The sequence below is a fragment of the Callorhinus ursinus genome, unplaced genomic scaffold (assembly GCF_003265705.2).
Source record: "Callorhinus ursinus isolate GAN/ISIS: 27379988/994484 unplaced genomic scaffold, GSC_fseal_2.0 scaffold2, whole genome shotgun sequence".
NCBI classification, from domain to species: Eukaryota; Metazoa; Chordata; class Mammalia; order Carnivora; family Otariidae; genus Callorhinus; species Callorhinus ursinus.
In genome coordinates, this window is record NW_027397064.1 from 31731148 (window position 1) to 31751549 (window position 20402).

Below are 20402 nucleotides of genomic sequence, written 5' to 3' on the forward strand. Positions count from 1 at the left end.
CCCTACTGGATAGAGGTTATGGCCTCTCCCTGTCACACCCTGGCAACTAATGTGTTCATCCCATGTGTTGAGCATCTGACATAGGTCAGACGCTATTCTAGTTAATAACCACTCAAGATGTTAGCTCAGTTGAATCAAAATCCCAAAAATGTCTGTACTTCCCTGCTGAACACCTGTATCTTGAATGGCCTACTTCAGTCAGAAGTTCTTTTCTGAGGGGGAACACAGCCGGTGCTTCCTGTTTCTCAGTCAGGCTTGCTGGAGCTGGACTTTCAGACAGAGGCTGACCACCTGCTCTTGTTGCCCCTGTGCAGGTCTGGCTGGAGCCAGCCTGGAGATACCAGGGAAGTGCCGCTGGGTAGAAGTGGGGGTATCATGGGAATAGGGAGATGTGTGCTGCTTGCAGCGATGCCTAGAAAGCCTTCTCCACCCCTAGCCTGACTTAAATCAGCTTTGTGTAAACACTACCACTCTCAGCCAGCCATTTTCTCTGCAGGTTTAATTTCTGTGATTCTTTGCAAATGATACTATCTCTCTCCCATATATCTTCGGTGATTACATGTTCCTGGATATCAAGCCATTATAAAGAGACTCGGGGCGCCTGGGTGGTGTGGTCAGTTAAGCATCCGACTCTTGGTTTCTGCTCAGTTCATGGTCTCAGGGTTGTGGGATTGGCCCCACATTGGTGTCCATGCTCAGGGCAGAGTCTGCTTGAGACTCTCTCCCCCTCTCCTTCCGCCCCTCTCACTCATGCTCTCTATCTCTCTCTCTCAAATAATAAGTGAATCTTAAAAAAGAAGAGAGAGAATCAGAAAGTGGTCTGAATTTTCCTGTAGTTACAATTGTAACAGGGCTTGATTCCCGACCAAACCATTTAGCATCAAAGATTTGACCAACCCTATGTCATAAAAGCAAAGGTACAACAATTAGAATTGAAAACAGCAAAAACTAAGCTTCAGTTCTTGTAAGAGCTCAGTCTTCCTGGGTTTGAATCCTGGCTCCATCATTTACTAGCTGTGTGACTTTGGGGAAATTACTTGACCCATCTGAGCCTCAGTTAAGGAACTGTCAAATGAGGATGAAAAAAATACATATCCTGCATGCAAAAAAATGAAGTTGGACCATACACAAAAACTAACTCAAAATGGATCAAAGACCTAAGTAAAAGAGCTAAAATTATAAAACTTTTAAGAAGAAAATATAGGAGAAAAGCTTCATGACATTGGATTTGGAAATAATTTATTGGATATATAACACCAAAAAAACAGACAACAAATGAAAAAATGGGTAAGTTGAACTTCATAAAAATTTAAAACTTGTGCATCAAAGAACAATGTCAATAGACTGAAAGGCAACCCACAGAATGGGAGAAATTATTTTTCAAATCATATATCTGATAAGGGATTAATATCTAGAATATATAAAGAACTCCTGCAACTCAAAAACGAACAAAGCAAAACAACCTGATTTTAAGAATGGACTAAGGACTTGAGTAGAGGACTTGTAGACCTGTAAAAAAGGTATACAAATGGCCAATAAGGACATGAAAAGTAAGCTCAATGCTTACTTATCATTAAGGAAATGAAAATCAAAACCATGACGAAATATCACTTCACACCCATTCAGATGGCTATTATTAAAAAAAAAACAACAACAACAGAAGATAACAAGAGTGGGTGAGGATGTGGAGAAATTGGAACACTTGTGCATTGCTGGTGGGAATGTAAAATGATGCAGCTGTTGCTATGGAAAACAATATGGCAGTTCCGCAAAAAATGAAAAATAAAATTACCATATGATCCAGCAATTCCACTTCTGGGTATGTACTCTAAAGAACTGAAAGCAAGGATATGAACAGATAGATTTTTTTAAGATTTTTTTTTTCAGATTTTATTTTTAAGTGATCTCTACACCTAAATGAGCCTGCCAGGTGGTCCGAACAGATAGATATTTATACACCCATGTGTATAGCAACCTTATTCACAATAGCCAAAATATGGACACAATCTAAATGTCTATTGATTGTTGGATGGATAAACAAAACTTGGTCTATACATAGAGGACTATTATTCAGCTTTTTAAAAAAAAGAAATTCTGATACACGCTACAACATGAATGAACCTTGAAGATGTTATGCTAAGTGAAATAAGCCAGTCACAAAATACTAAAAGGATAACTACTATATGATTCCACTCAGATGAGGTACTTAGAGTAGTCAAATTCATAGAGACAAGAAGTAGAATGATGGTTGCCAGTAGCTGGTGGGGAGAAGGAAATAGGAAGTTATTGTTTAAAGGGTACAGAGTTTTACTTTTGTAAAACAGGCAGGCTCAGTTGGTGGAACATGTGACTCTTCTCTCAGGGTTATAAGTTCAAGCCCCATGATGAGTGTAGAGATTACTTAAAAATAAAATCTTAAAGGGGTGCCTGGGGGGCTCAGTCGGTTAAATGTATGACTCTAGATTTTTGGCTCAGGTCATGATCTCAGGGTCATGAGATTGAGCTCTGCATCTGTGTCTGTCTGGCTCTGCACTCAGCGGGGAGTCGGCTGGAGATTCTCTCTCTCTCCCTCTCCCTCTGCCCCGCCCCCAGCTCACGCATGCGCTCTCTCTCTCAAATAAATAAATAAATAAATCTTTTAAAAAGAATAAATAATCATGGAACACTACATCAAAAACTAATGATGTAATGTATGGTGATTTAGATAACAATAAAAAATTTAAAAAAGAATAAATAAAATAAAAACTTAAGAAAAGAGTTCTGGAGATGGATGGTGGTAATCATTGTACAACAACGTGCATGTACATACTGCCATTGAACTGTATATTTAAAATTAATTTAAGTGGTAAATTTTATGTCACACTTATAAAGTTGTTATATGTTATATATGCCTATATTTTTAATATATTTTTAAAGTTGTTATAAATTTTACAACACACCTTATAAAATTGTTGTGAGGACTAAATGAAATAAGTATAAAGTGCTTATAATAGTGATGGATATAATAGTGTTACATAAATGTTAGCCATTATTATAAATATTCTCTCTATCTATTGGTTATACAAGGGAACCAATGGATGAAATACATAAAGTCTAGAAAAATAGAAGTCTAATGGATCATATATATGGCTAACTATGAACATATTACCTATAACTCAGATTGATTTTGATGAAAATCTGATTTGCTTTCTTAGAATTATAAATGGTTTTAAGGGATGTTTTGGAAGACCCGGGTCCCTTTTTAAAAAATGCTGTTAAAGCAAGATGGGGGGCGCCTGGGTGGCTCAGTTGGTTAAGCGACTGCCTTCGGCTCAGGTCATGATCCTGGAGTCCCGGGATCGAGTCCCACATTGGGCTCCCTGCTCAGCAGGGAGTCTGCTTCTCCCTCTGACCCTCTTCCCTCTTGTGCTCTCTATCTCTCATTCTCTCTCTCTCAAATAAATAAATAAAATCTTAAAAAAAAAAGCAAGAGGGAAGCTTCTTTCCTCTGGAATGTGTGGAATCTTCAAAATCAGGCCCTGTAGGCATTAGGAGTGGGGCTTTGGAATCAGTTGTCTGGCTTCTAATCCTAGCTCCATCCTTTAGATGTGTAACTTCGGGCAAGTTCATTAACTTCAAGCCCCAGTGTTTCCTCCTACAAAATGGGGGGTAAAGCTAACACCCAGCTCATAAACTTGTGCAAATTGAGTGAGGTTATATAGATAAAATGTCTGGCATACACTAAGCACTCAATAAGTGCTAGCTATTATTGACAATACCTTTCAGCTCATTGTCACGGTTGAACATGATTCACTCTTGATCTTTCCTACTTCTAGCTTTATTAAAGGCTCTAAGTACAACTGCTCAGGAGCCGCTCAAGTGGAGGACAGTTGGCAGAAAGTATAGTCAAGTCACTCTGTTAACCTTTCACTGCTTTGGTGCCTACTTGACGCTTGGTTGATAGCCATCAGCACTGAGCACTTCTTAGGAACACCATCACAAAAGTAGGAGGCTGTTGCAAAGGGAACTTCTTCCTCCTGATCTTTGGCTCAAAAAATAATTTATTATTCTGCCTACTTTTCTGTATTTTTCTATTTTGTATGATGAATCATTATGTTCAGGACAGGAAAATAAACTTTATTCAAAAAGCATATTTCTCACAATATTACTTGATAAAATAGTAGCCTGAAGGTGCCTTCATGGTTTGGACTTTGGCTGAAAACACTAAATAAAGAGTTAAGAACCTTGAGTCCTGAGTATTAGACAGTATAGAATGTGTAGGGATATATTCGGTGGAACAAGGTTGATATTACCCTTAAATACAGCCACATTTATAAGGGAGATGTCAGGAGCAATACAACCTTGGTTGAAATCAACTACGGTAATCTTAAATCCTATTTATCCCTCAATGGGACAGGGAAATGGGATGCTCTGTGAATTGAATTTTTGAAACAAATTATTTTTATTTATTCATTTCTTTTTTAAAAGATTTTATTTATTTATTTTTGTGAGAGAGAGAGAGAGAGCGAGCGAGCACGAGTGTGGGGAGGCGCAAAGGGAGAAGCAGACTTCCCGTTGAGCAGGGAGCCTGGTGCAGGACTCGATCCCAGGACCTGGGATCATGACCTGAGCCAAAGGCAGACGCTTAACCAAATGAGCCACTCAGGTGCCCCCAGATTATTTTTAATATACTATTTAAGCAATGTTTCATTGTTGGACACTTAAAAATATCACCAGATTTACAAAATCCTAAAAATATAAGAAAAAGAGGGGCACCTGGGTGGCTTAGTTGGTTAAGTGGCCGACTCTTGGTTTTGACTCAGGTCATGATCTCAAGGTTGTGGGATCGAGCCCTCCATCAGACTCCATGTTTAGCAGGGAGTCTTCTTCTCCTCTCCCTTTCCCTCTGCCCCCCCTCCCCCGCAGCGAACAAATAAATAAGTAAATAACTTAAAAAAATATATAAAAAATACTAGGGCACCTGGCTGACTCAATCGGTAGAGCATGCAACTTCCCACAACTTTTTATTTATACATACCTTTTTACCAAGCATTATTTTTTTTAAGTCACGGAATTTTAAAAATAAAATAAAAATCTATGGGGAATCTCTCATCTTTATATGGATTCCCTGTATATTAGATGTAATTAAATTGGATTTAATTTAACTCCAATTTAACTCTTGGTTAAATTGGATCTCCTGGTTATGAGGTCAAGTCCCATGCTGGGTGTAGAGATTACTTAAAAAAAAAAAAACCAAAACAAAACTCAAAAACCCCCAAACCCCCACACTCTTTGTAACCAAATGAAACTAAAATATATATATATTTTTTAGCATGTTTTTTATTGTTATGTTAATCACCATATATTACATCATTAGTTTTTGATGCAGTGTTCCATGATTCATTGTTTGTTCATAACACCCAGTGCTCCATGCAGAACATGCCCTCCTCAATACCCATCACCAGGCTAACCCATCCCCCCACCCCCCTCCCCTCTAGAACCCTCAGTTTGTTTTTCAGAGTCCATCATCTCTCATGGTTCGTCTCCCTAAAATATATTTTTAAAAAAGAATAGGAAATACTAAAACAATGTGAAAATTATTGCGTATTTCTGATGATTTGAGAAGTACTTGAAGATTCTGCCATGCTTCAAGAGAACCATTATGACTGTCATTTAGATACTACCCCAAATTATGGTTATTTAGGTTTTATAGCTATTTGATGTCTAAATAATGGGAAGCCGAATGAATTAAAGTCCTCAAGAAAAATGGTTACCGCTTTGGGAATGTTTTAACAATATTTTCTCCTTAAAAAAAAAAACAAACAAGCAACATATTGTGTGTATCTACAATTGTGAGAACTCTGACATCTAATCTCTTGACTTAGCACTTACCTTTGCTCATTAGGAGTTGGGCCATCAAGAAAGTTAAAGGGTAAGTATACGTTGAGCTACAAAACCCAGACATACTGCCACATGCATGTCATTATATCCATGTATGGAAGTGGAAATAATGTGAGATGGTTGAAAAATTTAATTGCACCTCCCTGTGATGGGCTCTAGTATCACAGGTCTGAATGCACTGGAATTTTGCAGGTTTCCTGATTCACAGTTCAGCCAGTAGAGATCCTTCCGTAAGTAGCACTGCTCTGTCTGTTAACTATCTCCCATTCCCTCCTGCCCAATTTGGTTCTTTTACTTTGAGTGTGGTGTTTTTAACTCTTGAACTATATACTCTTTGGACAACGAAATACTGACCCTGAGACATAGATGATGTGGTTATTGGTAAGGCCTAATTTACAGCACTGTTTCTATTTCATTTCCCTTCCTGACCTCACCTGACTCCTTAGATTCAACCTCACTCTCTCTGCCACTGTTTACTTCCTTCAAAGGAATAGATTTTTATTTTTCAATAGATTTTTACTTTTAAAAATGTTTATTTTTAGCAGGAGGAAATCTAATTTAATTACATATATACAGGGAATCTATATAAAGATGAGAGATTCCCCACAGATTTTTATTTTATTTTTAAAATTCCATGACTTAAAAACAATAATGTTTGGTAAAAAGGTATGTATAAATAAAAATATAACTTTTAATTCCACCACCCATGGTTAAATGTTGATGTGCATCCTTCTGCTTGTATAACTAATTTTTGAAAATTGGGATTACATTAGAGAGGCAATGTTTTCTGCACCGCCTAGTCTCGAAGTCTGGTGTGATCATCTACATGGCTGTATAATCTTGAGTGAATGACTCAAGCTCTCTGTGCTTCAATTTCCTCACCTCTAAAATGATTTAATAATAATAAACACCCTCAGGACTGATAGGAAGCTTACATGAGTTATACACAAAGAATACTTAAAACAGTAGCAGGAACATAGTAAATACTCAAAAAATGTTAATGAACTTCAGTATTTTTATTAGGTGAATATTACTTTGTAATCTGCCCTAAGAATATACTGTGGATATTTTCTCATGTTATTCATGACTAATACATGACTTTATTGCCTGACTCCAAACCCATTATATGACTGTACTATAATTTATTTAATCGATGTTTCATTGTTGGACATTTATTATTTTCAATGTTTTGTAGAGTAATAAATAACCTGTAGTAAACATTCTTGTGTGTAAATCATTGGGCACATCTCTGATTATTTCCTAAGGCAAATTCCTAGAAGTAGAATGCCAAATCGGAGTATTAGCTCTATATAGGCTTTTGCCAAAATGCCCTCCCAAAAAGTCATGTGAATGTGTGCTCCTAATGTATGAGACACCTCATTTCCCCACAGCCTTCTCAGCACCGGATATTATGATGTAAAATCTTCTTGCCAGTCTGTAGTTTTCATAATCAGATGGTGGTCTGTAGTGTACAAAGCTCTCCTCTTCTGAGCTGTTCCTTTTCTTTAATCCCAAATCCCTTCAAATTGCTCCTCCTATTTCAACCTACAATGTCCTCCAATCGTAAATTTCTGCCTGTAATTATTCTTTTCTTTCATTTCTGATTTCTTCACACAATTTCCCTTCTACCCACTCGGGGGTAGATGACATACTCTTTTTTGTTACAGGTGTGCGTTATAAATCTGATAGGTAGGTACCAGGGGAGGACAGGAGCTTCTCCTCTTTTCACTGAGCTCAAGTCTAACCCAAGAGGTAGCCATCCCCAAATAGACTCTTCTACTTTTTAAAGTAAAAATATCCCTGCTGCCTGAAATAGTCAAGTGTCTGAAAGCTGTGGAAGGTATTCTTACTCTTGACAGTAAGTTAGCCTACATAGCAGTGTCTCATTAGGAAAACAGAAACCACTCTAAGTATTTGAACACAGCAAAAATGTAATTCAAGGAATTGGTTGCACAGGAGATTAGAGAGCTCAGAAGCCAGAAAGACGGTGAGGCAACACTGAGATTAGTAATCAAAAAGCCAGCACCATCCCTGGGCTCAAGGACAGAGGGAGGAGCAGGTGGGGTCAGCTGGAGGAACCTGGTGAGGAGCCACACTGGGCCTGTCCGTCGGGAGCTGGACCACAGAGGTGATGCAGGTGTTTCTCACCATCTACAGATGGAATGGAAGGAGAGAAATGCCTTGGCTTTTTTCTCTCCTCTCTTTCCTATCTCCTTCCAGTGTCTTCCACTAACAAATTCAATTAGAAGCTAGTTGACACAGATGTTTGTGGAATTATATATAGCTTGTGGTTAACCCCACTTTTGTGCAGAGCAAAGTAAAGTAAAGGTGAGGAATGGATTTGAGGACAAATAGGGCCAAGGCCTGGCACAATGACATCCGGGGGCTCTTCCAAGCCCACAGACAATAGGGCAAAGTACAAAGCATGCCTGCCCTAGAGAGGCAGGCAATTCCGGGCTGGAATTCTGGCTCTGTCACTTACTAGCTTGAGACATTGGCCAGATCACTTAACTCCTCTGAGCCTCAGTTTTCTCATTTATGAAAGGGGAGAGAAAAACCATATGTCACTGGGTCACTGTGAAGATTAAATAAAATAAGGGCTATAAAATAATAGTAAGATTTCCACAATAATTGGTTTCCTTTCACCCAAAAATTTATGATTCTAAGACAAAGGACAATGGGCATTTGGTCACATCATTAAGCTTCTCTGTATTTTGGGGACGCCTGCGGGGCTCAAGTCAGTTAAGCGTCTGCCTTCGGCTCAGGTCATGATCTCAGGGTCTTGGGATCGAGCCCCGCATCGGGCTCCCTGCTCGGCGGGGAGCCTGCTTCTCCCTCTCCCTCTGCTGCTCTCTCTCTCGGTCAAATAAATAAATAAAATCTAAAAAAAAAAAAAAGCTTCTCTGTATTTTGAAAGAAGGAAAAGGGGACAGGAATCTTTCCTTTTGGAAACTCTGTCTAGGGTGGGGTAGGTGATAAGTTGCCCAGCAATGATATTGGGAGATGATGTAAGAAACACTGAAAATGCCCTGCACGATCGATTTGTTCATTCCACCAACGTTTGTGGGTAGTCACTGTTTTCTGGAAATGATTTAAACATGGTCCCTGCCCTCAAGGAGATGGTAACAGATGGATAAAGAGATACATTGCAATGCATGATGCTATGGGAATGTTCACAGAAGAGAGAGCAATGGGATATCTTTGCCTAGAGAAATGGGAGAAAGCTTCACTGAAGAAATGACATCTCAGTCGTATTTTGAAGGGTCAGCAGGAGCTTTGAAGCAGATGCAAAAGCATAGTCAGAAAAGGGCACAGAATGTGTGGGGAACAGTGAGCTATTCACGTGGGTGGGGTCTTGAGGGGTTCATAGTTAAGGCGGTGGTAAGAACAACTGGTAGACACTGCTAGCTTTAGAAAAGAAAGTCAGCCTGAAGGGTCTGGCATAAGAAGCTAATGACTTTAGCCTGTGGGAAATGAGAAGCCAGCAGTACACTCGGGAGCAATCGGGGCGCCTGGGTGGCTCAGTTGGTTAAACATCTGCCTTCGGCTCAGGTCATGATCTCGGGGTCCTGGGATTGAGCCCCACATCAGGCTCCCTGCTCAGCAGGGAGTCGGCCTCTCCCTCTGCCCCTCTATCCCCTCCCTCCCCACTCTCTGCTCTCTCTCAAATAAATAAATAAATAAAATCTTAAAAAAAAATAAACTAGGGAGTAACCCAGCATCTATAACCTAGAATTCTATACAGTGACACATCTTTCCAGACTCTCTCATGACTTCAGCCAAAGGGCTGATGCATGCAGTTACATCAGTCAGGGGCCATGTGGACATCTCATAAGACATTAGAAAGTATGAATCAGAAAAATGAGCACAGGGGTTTTCCCTTAAGATTAAATTCAGAATGGAAAAACTCATTAACTTCTCCTGCAGATGCTGAAGGGCTCAAGGTAAATATTTAAAATGTTCTCCCTCTCCCTTCCACAAAGCCAGAAACATCAGAGGTGTGAGGATGATGCTTGTGGCTATGAGACAGGATTTCAAGGATTCTGATGAAACGTCTGCTGGCCTGGATCTGTCTGAAGCTGAAAAGGACTTTGTGTTACTCTAACAGAAAGGAAAATACAAGATGAGGGTAACACTGCCCCTGATGCTTTCAGAGCCCTTTCACATACATTATCTCATTTAAGCCCCGTGGCAACTGTGTGAGGCCCATAGGGCCCAGAGTACAATCCCATCTGAGAGACGAGGAAATGGAGGTTTTAGGGTTTCATACCTTCCCTAGGGTCTGAGAAGGTATGGCCAAAGCTACAACCGGATTTCCAGACACGCAGGCCAGCGCCTTCCCCAAACCCAGGACCGCTCTGCCTACCTGTCTCCTTCCGTACGCCAGGATGGCTTTTTTGAGGTCCTCAAGTGTGCGCAGTTCAAGACCTGGTCTCTTCCTGTGGCCTTTGGGGCGGTGGGGGCCTTGTCTCCTCTCTTCCGGTGTCCATGCTGATAAGGCTAAACCTTCTGAGTAGAGGATCAGGGCCCCCTTCCTAGTACTGAATGTCTTGGGGAGAAAGAGGCTCCAGGTGTGCTGGTTGGCACTGCCTTCCTCCTGCGGTTTGCTGACCAGGACATAATCTTCTGGGGACTTCCAGTTCAAGTAATCCTGCAATGGAAAGAAACCACCTCGATCCATGGTCCCTTGATAGCAACAGCCCTGGTGCAAGGTGTTTGACAGTTTTTTAGTGACTGATTCTCTGTGAATTGTTTTCACGCTGTCACGGGACACAAACTGATTTTGTTCTCCACATCTCAGAATCAGGAGAACCTCAGGCAGGGTTCTGTTTTACCCCATACAACTTTCAGCAGAGCCGTTCATACCTGGAGGCTTCAATAGGCTAGTTAAAATGTCCTGGTATGCAAGTAAGTAGTCGTAAGTATCAAGGGCAGCAAATAACTTTGAAATTATGGACTGGATGGCAGTTTAAATAGGGGAAAACCATTCATTCCAACCCTCACTTCAGCTGTACACAGGGAGACTTTCTGTGCATTCCAGATGCTGTGTAACATTACCTAATTTGGCTATTTAGGACCCTATAAAGTAGTTGCATATCTTCTAAGTAAGTAAATGCCATTGGCCACAGAGGTCCTTTGAAACTTTATAGGTCTTTTAATATAGCAAAGGTCAAATATCACGACAAGCTACCATGACAATGGAAATCTCTGTGTGATCCAAACATTTTCAAAGAACCCCACTGAGTTTCTTATTCCTGGGAGGATTCAGTGAAATAAAATTCCAGTACAAGGGAATTTTGCCACCTCTTTAAAATCTTCTAAAATGAGATTTAAAAAAAATTTATTTTTATTTTTTGCCTATGTTAAGTATGAGTCCTCTGGGTTGAATTCCAGAAAGTTCAAGGAAGCCATTGAAATGGTATGAACATACACAGCGTTTCAACCACAGAGCAAAACTTCTAAAAACCAAACAGCCATCAACTTGTCTAGAACCCAGGTGGAAATTCTGGTCTTGAACCAAACCATCTGAATTCTAAACAGTCTGGAATCTCCTTCAGTCTAAAGCAAATGAGGCTGTAAGTCAGTGTACAAGGGGAAGGAGGAGGGCTCCAGGGGCAATATTGATGTGCAAGCAAACTTCCTTATTTTCTTGAGTTTTACCAAGGAGGAGGGAACTTCTACCAGCGATCCCCACCCCCCAACCTCACTACCAAACCAAACCAAAACAAGCACGGCTCAGCCCCAAAATATTCTCCCAAAATATTCAGCTCTAAGAGCATTCTCCTCCCACCCCCAAAATATTCAGCTCTAAGACTCACCTCTGGTTCAAAATAGACTTCTAGCTTCTGTTTGTTCTGGACCAACTTCCCATGTCCCCGGCTCAGGAGAGAGAGCGTGAACATGTTTCCCTTCTGACCACCCTTCTCAAGGGCAGTTCATCTTGGTTTTGAAGGCTGAAAACTGGTCACACCTCAAGATTTCCTGAGCTCAGCAGTGAGCCCAAGAAGACCACAAACACTGGGCCTTTTATTAAATACATTTTTCCTTCGTACAGCAGCTTCTTAATAACAACCAGCCACACAGTTTAGACAGTGTGTGTCTTTGTCGGGAGAAAAAATAAACCGCAAACCCAGACTCCTCAAGCTCTGGATTGTCTACTCTCTGGGCAACCTTTCTCTCTTCTTCGCCTACTCCCTTGTTGTCCCTTGGTCCTGTTGCTCTGTTACGGGGCTGTGTGCATCTACAGATCTGGGCCACTACACCATCCTTCTCATTGTGAGCGGAAGGTTGTTTCCTGGTTGCTATGGCAGCACAGGGAAGTGAAGTCTCTTCAACCAGCCTAGGCAAGGCAGAGACTGCTGAGGGCAGTGTTCACACACTGCGGGGGAGGGAAGGTCAAATGGACTTTAAGGGACCAGGCTCAGATTTCAAGTCCTGATTGCAGGAGTAGGGGGTGATATTGGGGTATTTTTTTCTGTTATAGTACTCATCTTGCTTTTAGAAAGTGTCTTCCCCTTTCTCTTGATATGCTAGCCTTTCACTGTCAACTAACCATTAGCAGACTCAGAGGAGTTGTCTAGGTCACCTAAAGCAACCTGTGACGTTTTCCTTGGCCAAGCTCCAGCATCTCCTCAACTGGACAAGAGTCCTTTTTATGGGTGCTGCTGCTTTGCATGGGTGAGCGCAGATACTGGGAATCTCCAGGTTCCTTTGCATATCTCACTTGGGCAACTCCCAATTTCCAGAGGGTGGGGTACTTGGAAGATGGGGGGGGCACATTTTGGTTGTCACAATGACTGGGACCTCTACTGGCATTTAGCAAGCAGGGTCCTGGGATGCTAAATGTTCTGCAGTGCGCAGGACTGTCATGCATGATGCAGAATTTTCCCACTCCGCATACCATTAGCACCCACTTTGAGAAACATGGCTATAGCCTGGGCTGTTTGGTTCTCCTTGATGCTGACACTATGAGGGCAGGGCGGGGGGAAAGAGAGTCAGGAAACCAAAGGATCCTTTTGCTGGTGATCTAGAACCCTGCTTTGACCTGGAAAACCGACCTGCCCTGTCATCGTCAGCTGAACCTCCATGGCAACCTTGTGAGAGTGCCCCCTGCAGACTTTCAGGAAGAAGTACAACAGGCTACAGGCCCAGTTACCTTTTAGATCTCCCTCCGTGGTGGTGACTTTCCCAGAAGGCAGGTTCAAGTCTCAGGAGGAAGAAATACAGGTCATGCTATATAATTAGATTTGGTTTATCATGGAAAATTAAGGCATTGAATGCAGAGGTTCAAAACTGAATTTAGTCAAAACCACAGTGGGTGCCATTTCAATACTCATTAGAATGGCTATTGCTAAAAAACAAAACAAAACAAAATACCAAGTGTTAGTGAGGACACGAAGAAATTAGGACCCTTGTGCACCATTGGTGGGAATGTGAAATAGTGCGGCCACTGTGGAAAACAGTATGGCAATTCCTCAAAAAATGAATACCATATGATCTAGCAATTTCACTTCTGGGTATATAATCCAAAAGAAATGAAAGCAGAGATTCAAACAGATATTTAAATACCCCATGTTTATAGCAGTATCACTCACAATAGCCAAAATATGGAAACAAGTCAAGCATCCACTGACAGACGAACGAACAAAATGTGACAAATACATACAATGGACTATTATTCAGCCTTGAAAAGGAAAGAAATTCAGCCTCATGCTACAATATGGAAGAAACTTGAAGACATTATGCTAAGTGAAATAAACCAGTCACAAAGGGGAAAACATTACCCGATTCCAATTATATGAGGTACTCAAAGTAGTCAAATTCATAGAGACAAAAGGTAGAATGGTGTTTGCCAGGGTGAGTGGGAGGAGGGAATGGAAAGTTAGTGTTTAATGTCTAATCTTCAGTTTGGGAAGATGAAAAAGTTTGGAGATGGTGGTGGTGATAATTGTACAACAACATGAATATATTTAATGTCAATGAATGGTACATTTAAAAATGACTAAAATGATAAATTTCATGTTATACATATTTTACCACAATTAAATCTTAAAAAAAGAGAAGAAAACAAAAAAACTGAATTTATCACTTTATAATCTGAAGGCTGATTGGTCAGCATTATTGTGGGGTGATACCCTCACAGCAGGTGAGACAAAATCCTACAAGATGAGGGTTTCAAATAGTTTACGGGGCTCTTAAGCTACAGTTGCTCCCTGTCTTTCCCACTCTGCTCCTTTGATGTACAAAAAGGACACTCAACAAAACTTTATGGAGAAAGATACATATTAATTATATATTATTAATTAATTATATAACATATATTAATATATATGACTATACATGGCCCCTGTCCTCAAGAAGCTCCCAGCAGACCCTGTGACCCAGCAATTGCACTGCTGTGTATTTACCCCAAAGATCAAATGTATGTGATCCGAAGGGGCACCTGCACCCCAATGTTTATAGCAACAATGTCCACAATAGCCAAACTATGGAAAGAGCCTGGATGTCTATCAACAGATGAATGGATAAAGAAGATATTGTATATAGATACAATGAAATATTATGCAGCCATCAAAAATCGAAATCTTGCCATTTGCAATGACGTGGATAGAACTAGAGGGTATTATGCTGAGTGAAATAAGTCAATCAGAGAAAGACAATTATCATTTGATCTCACCAATATGTGGAATTTAAGAAACAAAACAGAGGACGATAGGGGAAGAGAGGGAAAAATGAAACAAGACAAAACTGGAGAGGGAGACAAATCATAAAAGACTCTTAATCTCAGGAAACAAACAGGGTTCCTGGTGGTGGGGGAATGGGGTAACCGGGTGATCGACATTGGGAGTGTATGTGTTGTGGTGAGTGCTGTGAATTGTGTAAGACTGATGAATCACAGACCTGTACCCCTGAAACAAATAACATTATATGTTAATAAGAAAACTAAAGAAAGAAAAGAAGCTCCCAGCAGGGTTGAGAAGACAGGCCTATATGAACCAGTGCCTGAGAGGTGATGTGACAGATAGATAATGGAGGTGGAGTTAAGTAGGTGCTCCAGGAAAAGAGGTGGGTGGGTGTTGTGTGGTGTTGGGCCTTGTAGAAGGTTACAAAGAGGAGGGATATTAAAGGTGGGCTTTGATAGACAGCAGCATACGGCCAGAAGGGGAGATGAAAGAGAATCCTGCAGGAGGCACGGACAGGAAAGTTTGAGATCTCCGGAGATAGGGCGATGTCTCTGGTGTAGCCAAAGCCACAGGTCACGTGGGCAGAGATGCAGCTGGAGAAATAGGCCAGTTGGCCGAGGCCATGAAGGCCACATGCGCCCTGCGAAGGAACTTTGGACTTTATTCTTCAGGTTTCTTTGTTTGTTCTTTTATTTTATGAGATGCGGGAGTGGGAGAGGGGCGAAAAGAATAGATGTGAAGGGTTTTGAGGTAGAACCAGTAAAACGTGGAAATTATTAGATTCAGAATTAGATTGTTTAGACATTTTTAGTGGTATCATTTCAAACATTTTGGTCATTAAAGCACAGTCATTTTCTAACCTTCATGTTTTCACAGAACTTCAGACTTGAAAAGGACATTAATGGTCACTTTGTTTTTGTATTTGTTTTCCTCAGAATGATTCACAAGTTCGTAATGAGATTTATTTTGAATTTCAAAGGAAGAAACAGCCCTGATCCATTACTGAAAATTAAATTACATGGAATATATCATAAAATAGAGTAGTGCCGAGTAATTTGTATGACATTAGTTCTACTTGTTCTGTAATAAAAGACTGTGTAAAGTACCACAGTGTTTGTAGTCTCAAACATTCCTTTATTTAGCCATTTCTATGCTGTGTTGTTTGCAGTGGGTAGAAAAGCATGGTTCTTTTTACAGTAGGCTTAAGTGGGTGATTTCTAGTAGAATTGATTTCTTTTTTTAACTTTTCTCTTTTTATTTATTTTTCCAGTTTCACCGACAAGTAATTGACCTACTTCACTCAGGTAGGTTTTTTAAAAGCAGGGGGTTGATGGGATTCCATCTGGGTTTTAGAAAGACAACTCTGAGAACAGTATAAAGGATGGACAGAATGAGGGACTTTCAGGACCTTGCAGCCCAGGCCAACCTTCTCTTGGATTTGAATGAATTAATCAAATCATCAGGAATAATCACCCGCTTAAATGGTCTTTGAGTGAGACATAGAGGGGTAATTCCACTCCATACTGACTGCAATAAAATATAGATGTTGCCGTTTTGCAAATGCCATTGCTCAGGGAAGGGTAAGGAGCACAAGAAGGGAGTGACTGAGCGACTGAGACCCGAATAAGAACCACTACTGTTGGCCAAGGAATGACTCCAAATTTCTCCAATGGAAATTCTTCCTCTGAGCTCACCTGACTTGGAAATGTTAAGTCACCCATACACGGTAAACCCCAGGAAGTGACCTCGCTGTCTAGGTTGAGTGAGCAAAATACCCAGGTGCCCATCAAGCTCTCCCAACACCGTGGCAAGGCTCGCAGGCCTCTTTGGGGTTGTAATCGGTGAGCAGCCAGACCACAGCCCAAACCAGGCCTCTCCTGAACGGTCGTGTTTACATCCATGCTGTTTAATATGGACAATGAACAGATGTACAGATCAATTAATAGACATTTAAAAGCATTTACTCAGTCCCCACAGCAGTTTATGGAAAGTGCATTTAGAAAGCAATTGAGGTTATTGCTATTCTAAAGTGCTTTGGGATCCCAGATGAAAGGCCCTTGTAACTGGAAAGTATTTATAACTCAAGAAGAAACCCTCCACACCCATGTTATATAACACCAACACCATCTCCCGGCATGCCTGACCTGTCAGCCCATGCAGCATGTCTGTTTAAATTACACTGTAAATTCTATAGGGTGGAGACCTTGTTTTTATGGTTTGTAAAGCATCATGAATGACTATGGCACTCTGTAAATAAATAGAAACCACATGAAACAAAGAAAAGAGATGTTATTCAATGGCCATGTCCCCACAGCAACCAGGAACTTATCCCTTGCTCCAAAGTGCTTGGGGTAAATGGATGCCCTTCTGGGGAAGTGGCCTGTGGGATAGTGTCAGGATCCTCATCCCCCTTTAAAGGGCAGTATGGGGACACCTGGGTGGTGCAGTTGGTTAAGCAGCTGACTCTTGATTTTGACTCAGGTCATGATCTCAGGGTCGTGGCATCGAGCCCCACGTCGGGCTCCCTGCGCATCGTGGAGTCTGCTTAAGATTCTCTCTCTCCCTCTCCCTCAGTGCATCTCACCCCTGCTCATGCTCTCACTCTCTCTCTCTAATTAAAAAAAGAGTTGAAAAAATACATAAAGGGCAGTAGGATAGTGTTTTCCAGGGATTGTATTCACCTGCAGGGGCAGCCTACAAGAAGAGTCATTGGTGTTGCCCTTGTTACCCACAGAGGAAAGATCCGTGCACAGAGAAATTAAATTATTTGCACAAAGCCACAGAGCAAACCAGAGGTGAAATGGGATCTTGTCCAAATTCGGTCCTCATACCAGCCCGTTGTTCATCCCATCTCTGCAACAGAGTAGTAGCAAATATTCCTGAGAAGCTACATCATGGCTAATATCCAGCAGTCAGGAACCTGCTGTGACCAAGGTCACCACAACACCCTCTTCCGCCTCAGAGCTGGTGACTGCGCACCAGATCTGTGTCTGGCCCTGTGAAGGCCTCAGAACGCTCCTATCTCCTCGACCTTGCTTCTCACTTTAGCATGCAAATCTGGCTGCAAGAGAGTCTAGGAAATCCCATTTTCAGCTTTTCAACCTCTTGCTCTAGGGGGAAGGTTGATAGAGCCATCCACAGTTATCTACCATAAGTACCAAAGACAAGTTGTATGAGAAAGTCAAAACAAAGGATTTTTTAAAATATACGCTGTGTAGATGACAATCATCATGGCCTTGCGTCATTAAGTCTCTTTCCATTTGCTTGTGTTTTATACTTCCAACTAGACTGTAAGTCTTTGGAAGGTAAGGACTACGTCTTATGATTCTTAGTACTTCCCATAGCATCCTTGCATAAAGTAAGAGCTGAGTAAAAATTTGTTGCTTGCGTTTTCACATGCCCAGGGAGATGTGCAGTGATCTTTGGGTGAGTAGGAAAGATATATGAAAGGAGATAATTAGTTCAAAACCTGTTTTAATAGGCTATCGTTTGCCTACAGTGCAAGGCTTAAAGCTATAGGTTAAAGACTGACCAACAAAAACTTGGTATTCAAAGGCTGAAAAGACACCAAATCAGGGTGGAAGATATGGCCCTCTAAACTTGTTGGAAGAAGCACAGACCTGCTGAGGGTAAGTTACTGGACTTGCTCAGAGGCTACGGCTAATTTCTCATTTGGTGCAGGTCAGGTTTGAAAGAAGAAAATACGAAAGGCAATAAAGAATATTCTAGAACCATAGCAAGGGAGAAAGTCAGTGATGACTCCCTGCTTCCTTTCTTTCTTTATGTATAAATTATGACCCCGTGGCCTGCCTGGTTCAGGAGGGAGGGGACTGAAGATCTATGTTTTTTAGATCTTTCTGAAGGGTTTGCTTTGGGAGTCTAAAATAACTTACCTAGGCTTTTGCTCAGGGCTTCATTTTATTAGTAGGAGTGCTCACGGTAATTGCAAGTTTCTAAATTTATGGTGGGGGAGATAGTAAGGTTGGAGAAGAAATAAAAATCACACATTTTTGGATCTTTCCTAACATGGAGAAAATCAATCACTGTTCTGCCTAGCGGCTCAGTCACTGGGGACAAAGTAACAAACCTTCACAGGGACCAACCTGTGGAGGGTGTTGAGAGCAGTAGTGATTTCAATTCTAAAGGGAGGATGTTGGAGCAGATGCCATTCCTCAAAACTACATGGATCCTGATAATTTAGAACCATTGAACATTGGAGTAAGAAGAAAAAATATTTTACGAATGTCATTAGTATGGTTGTAGGAACAGTTTTCTTTTGACTTTTGTTAAATATTTTTATGATGATGTTTAATTAACAAATAGATGATTTATGTAAGGCACTGAGTACAGTGTCTGGCACATAGTATGTGCTCGATAAATAGAAAGTATAGTTTAACGAAAAACTCCATTCTATACTTAAGAACACACATGAATTCTCTCCCTACTATGAGCACACAGTGATGCAGTTCTGCTGTACCCAGGGATGTTCTGAAAGCCCTTTCCTCATGGTTGGGATTCCCATGTGGCATCTAAGCCTCTGGGCTGCACACCAGACACTGCTCTGTCACCGGGCTTCCAGGTCACTCTTTAAACTCCGTGATGAGAATAATTCTTATACTTTCTAACCATCACAGAGTAAAAATTGTACAAAAAAAAATCGTAAGCTGTCTGCTAATAATTTTAGAGAAACATTAATTTGACGTGTAAAACACATACTTTTTCAGGGACATATGTGTTGTGTAACCAAATGTAGACACAAATTCTCTTCCCGCTGTTTGCCCACACTGGTAAGGTTTCGATGTGCGAATGGGTAGGTCTCCACCCTCAGCCCCAGGGAGCTGGAACAGTCAGTCTGAGGAAGAGGAAGGGGCTTCAGGGAGCCTGGGTTCTGGGAGAACCTTCCTCTCAAGGCCCATGCATTGTTACACTTCACCTTGTAAACCCAGGAGCCCCTAACCCACAGGTGATCTCCCTGCCTGTTATTCAACTTTTAAAATTTCCTTTGGGAAAGTCAGGTCTTCCTGAGAACTGAGTTAAAATGCAAGTCCCTCTGTAGAGATGGAATTAATCACACTGTGAAGGAATGGGACCCGGCGTGGACGCCTGAAATTGGGATTGATGAGGGGAAGAATGAGGGAAAGAGGGAGAGGAAGTGGGGCGAGAGAGAGGACAGCGTCCCTGGGGAGGCAGGTTGGGAGGCCCATCCACAGCAGCTCTGCCTGCCCCCCCACTTTCCTGAGATCCGGTTTGTGCCGATGCTCCTTCAAGCAACAGTCATAAAACGGGCCAGAGGCTGCCAACTTCTGGGTGGCCCCAGGAAGCTCTGTAAGTATACACTTAAGGTAGAGCGGAAGCATTTCCTTCTCATCTCACAGAGCGGACCCACCTGAGGCAGCAGAGTCCCTTCCCTAGGAGCCAAAAGACCAGCTAAGACTCTATCGCAAGTTGGATCAAGTGTCACATATAACAAGTATGGTCAGATACGAGCAGGGCCTTCCGCAGAACCTCATGCTTCTCGCCAGCCCTCCGTCATGCCCACCTCTGATGCCAACCCACTCTAAAGCAGGTGTCCAGGGGGCGTGGTTAGTCAAGCAGGGAGAACATCTTTGAAACAGTGCCTTCCAATGGGAGCTACTGAGAGCAGGAGTGGCTTTTAAGATTTTTACGATAATCCTTCTCCTGATTCACTGTCTAGACATGGTTAGGTGCACAAAGGGTTAACAGGCCTTGTAAGACTCGGCTGCCAAGTACACTTAACGCTCAGTCCAGCACTCCCGGTTTGTATTCTTGCGCTGCTGGAGTGGCCTGTTCATGGCATCTGGTTCCCTGGCAACAGCT

The 20402-nt window shown here is 41.6% G+C and overlaps 1 protein-coding gene across 6 annotated transcripts in view; it reads right to left on the reverse strand.

Moving 5' to 3' along the window:
• KIAA2012 (KIAA2012 ortholog) overlaps window positions 1-12108 on the reverse strand; it is a 102848-nt gene extending 90740 nt beyond the window's left edge. For all 6 annotated transcript variants that reach the window (XM_073880027.1, XM_073880021.1, XM_073880016.1 and 3 more), the window contains exons 1-2: window positions 11700-12108; window positions 10247-10531 (exon numbers count right to left, since the gene is read on the reverse strand). In XM_073880027.1, coding sequence (XP_073736128.1) covers window positions 10247-10531; window positions 11700-11783 — 369 coding nt within the window. In that variant the 5' untranslated portion in view covers window positions 11784-12108. The remainder of the gene's footprint in view (window positions 1-10246; window positions 10532-11699) is intronic.
• Between the last annotated feature and the right edge of the window lie 8294 nt (window positions 12109-20402).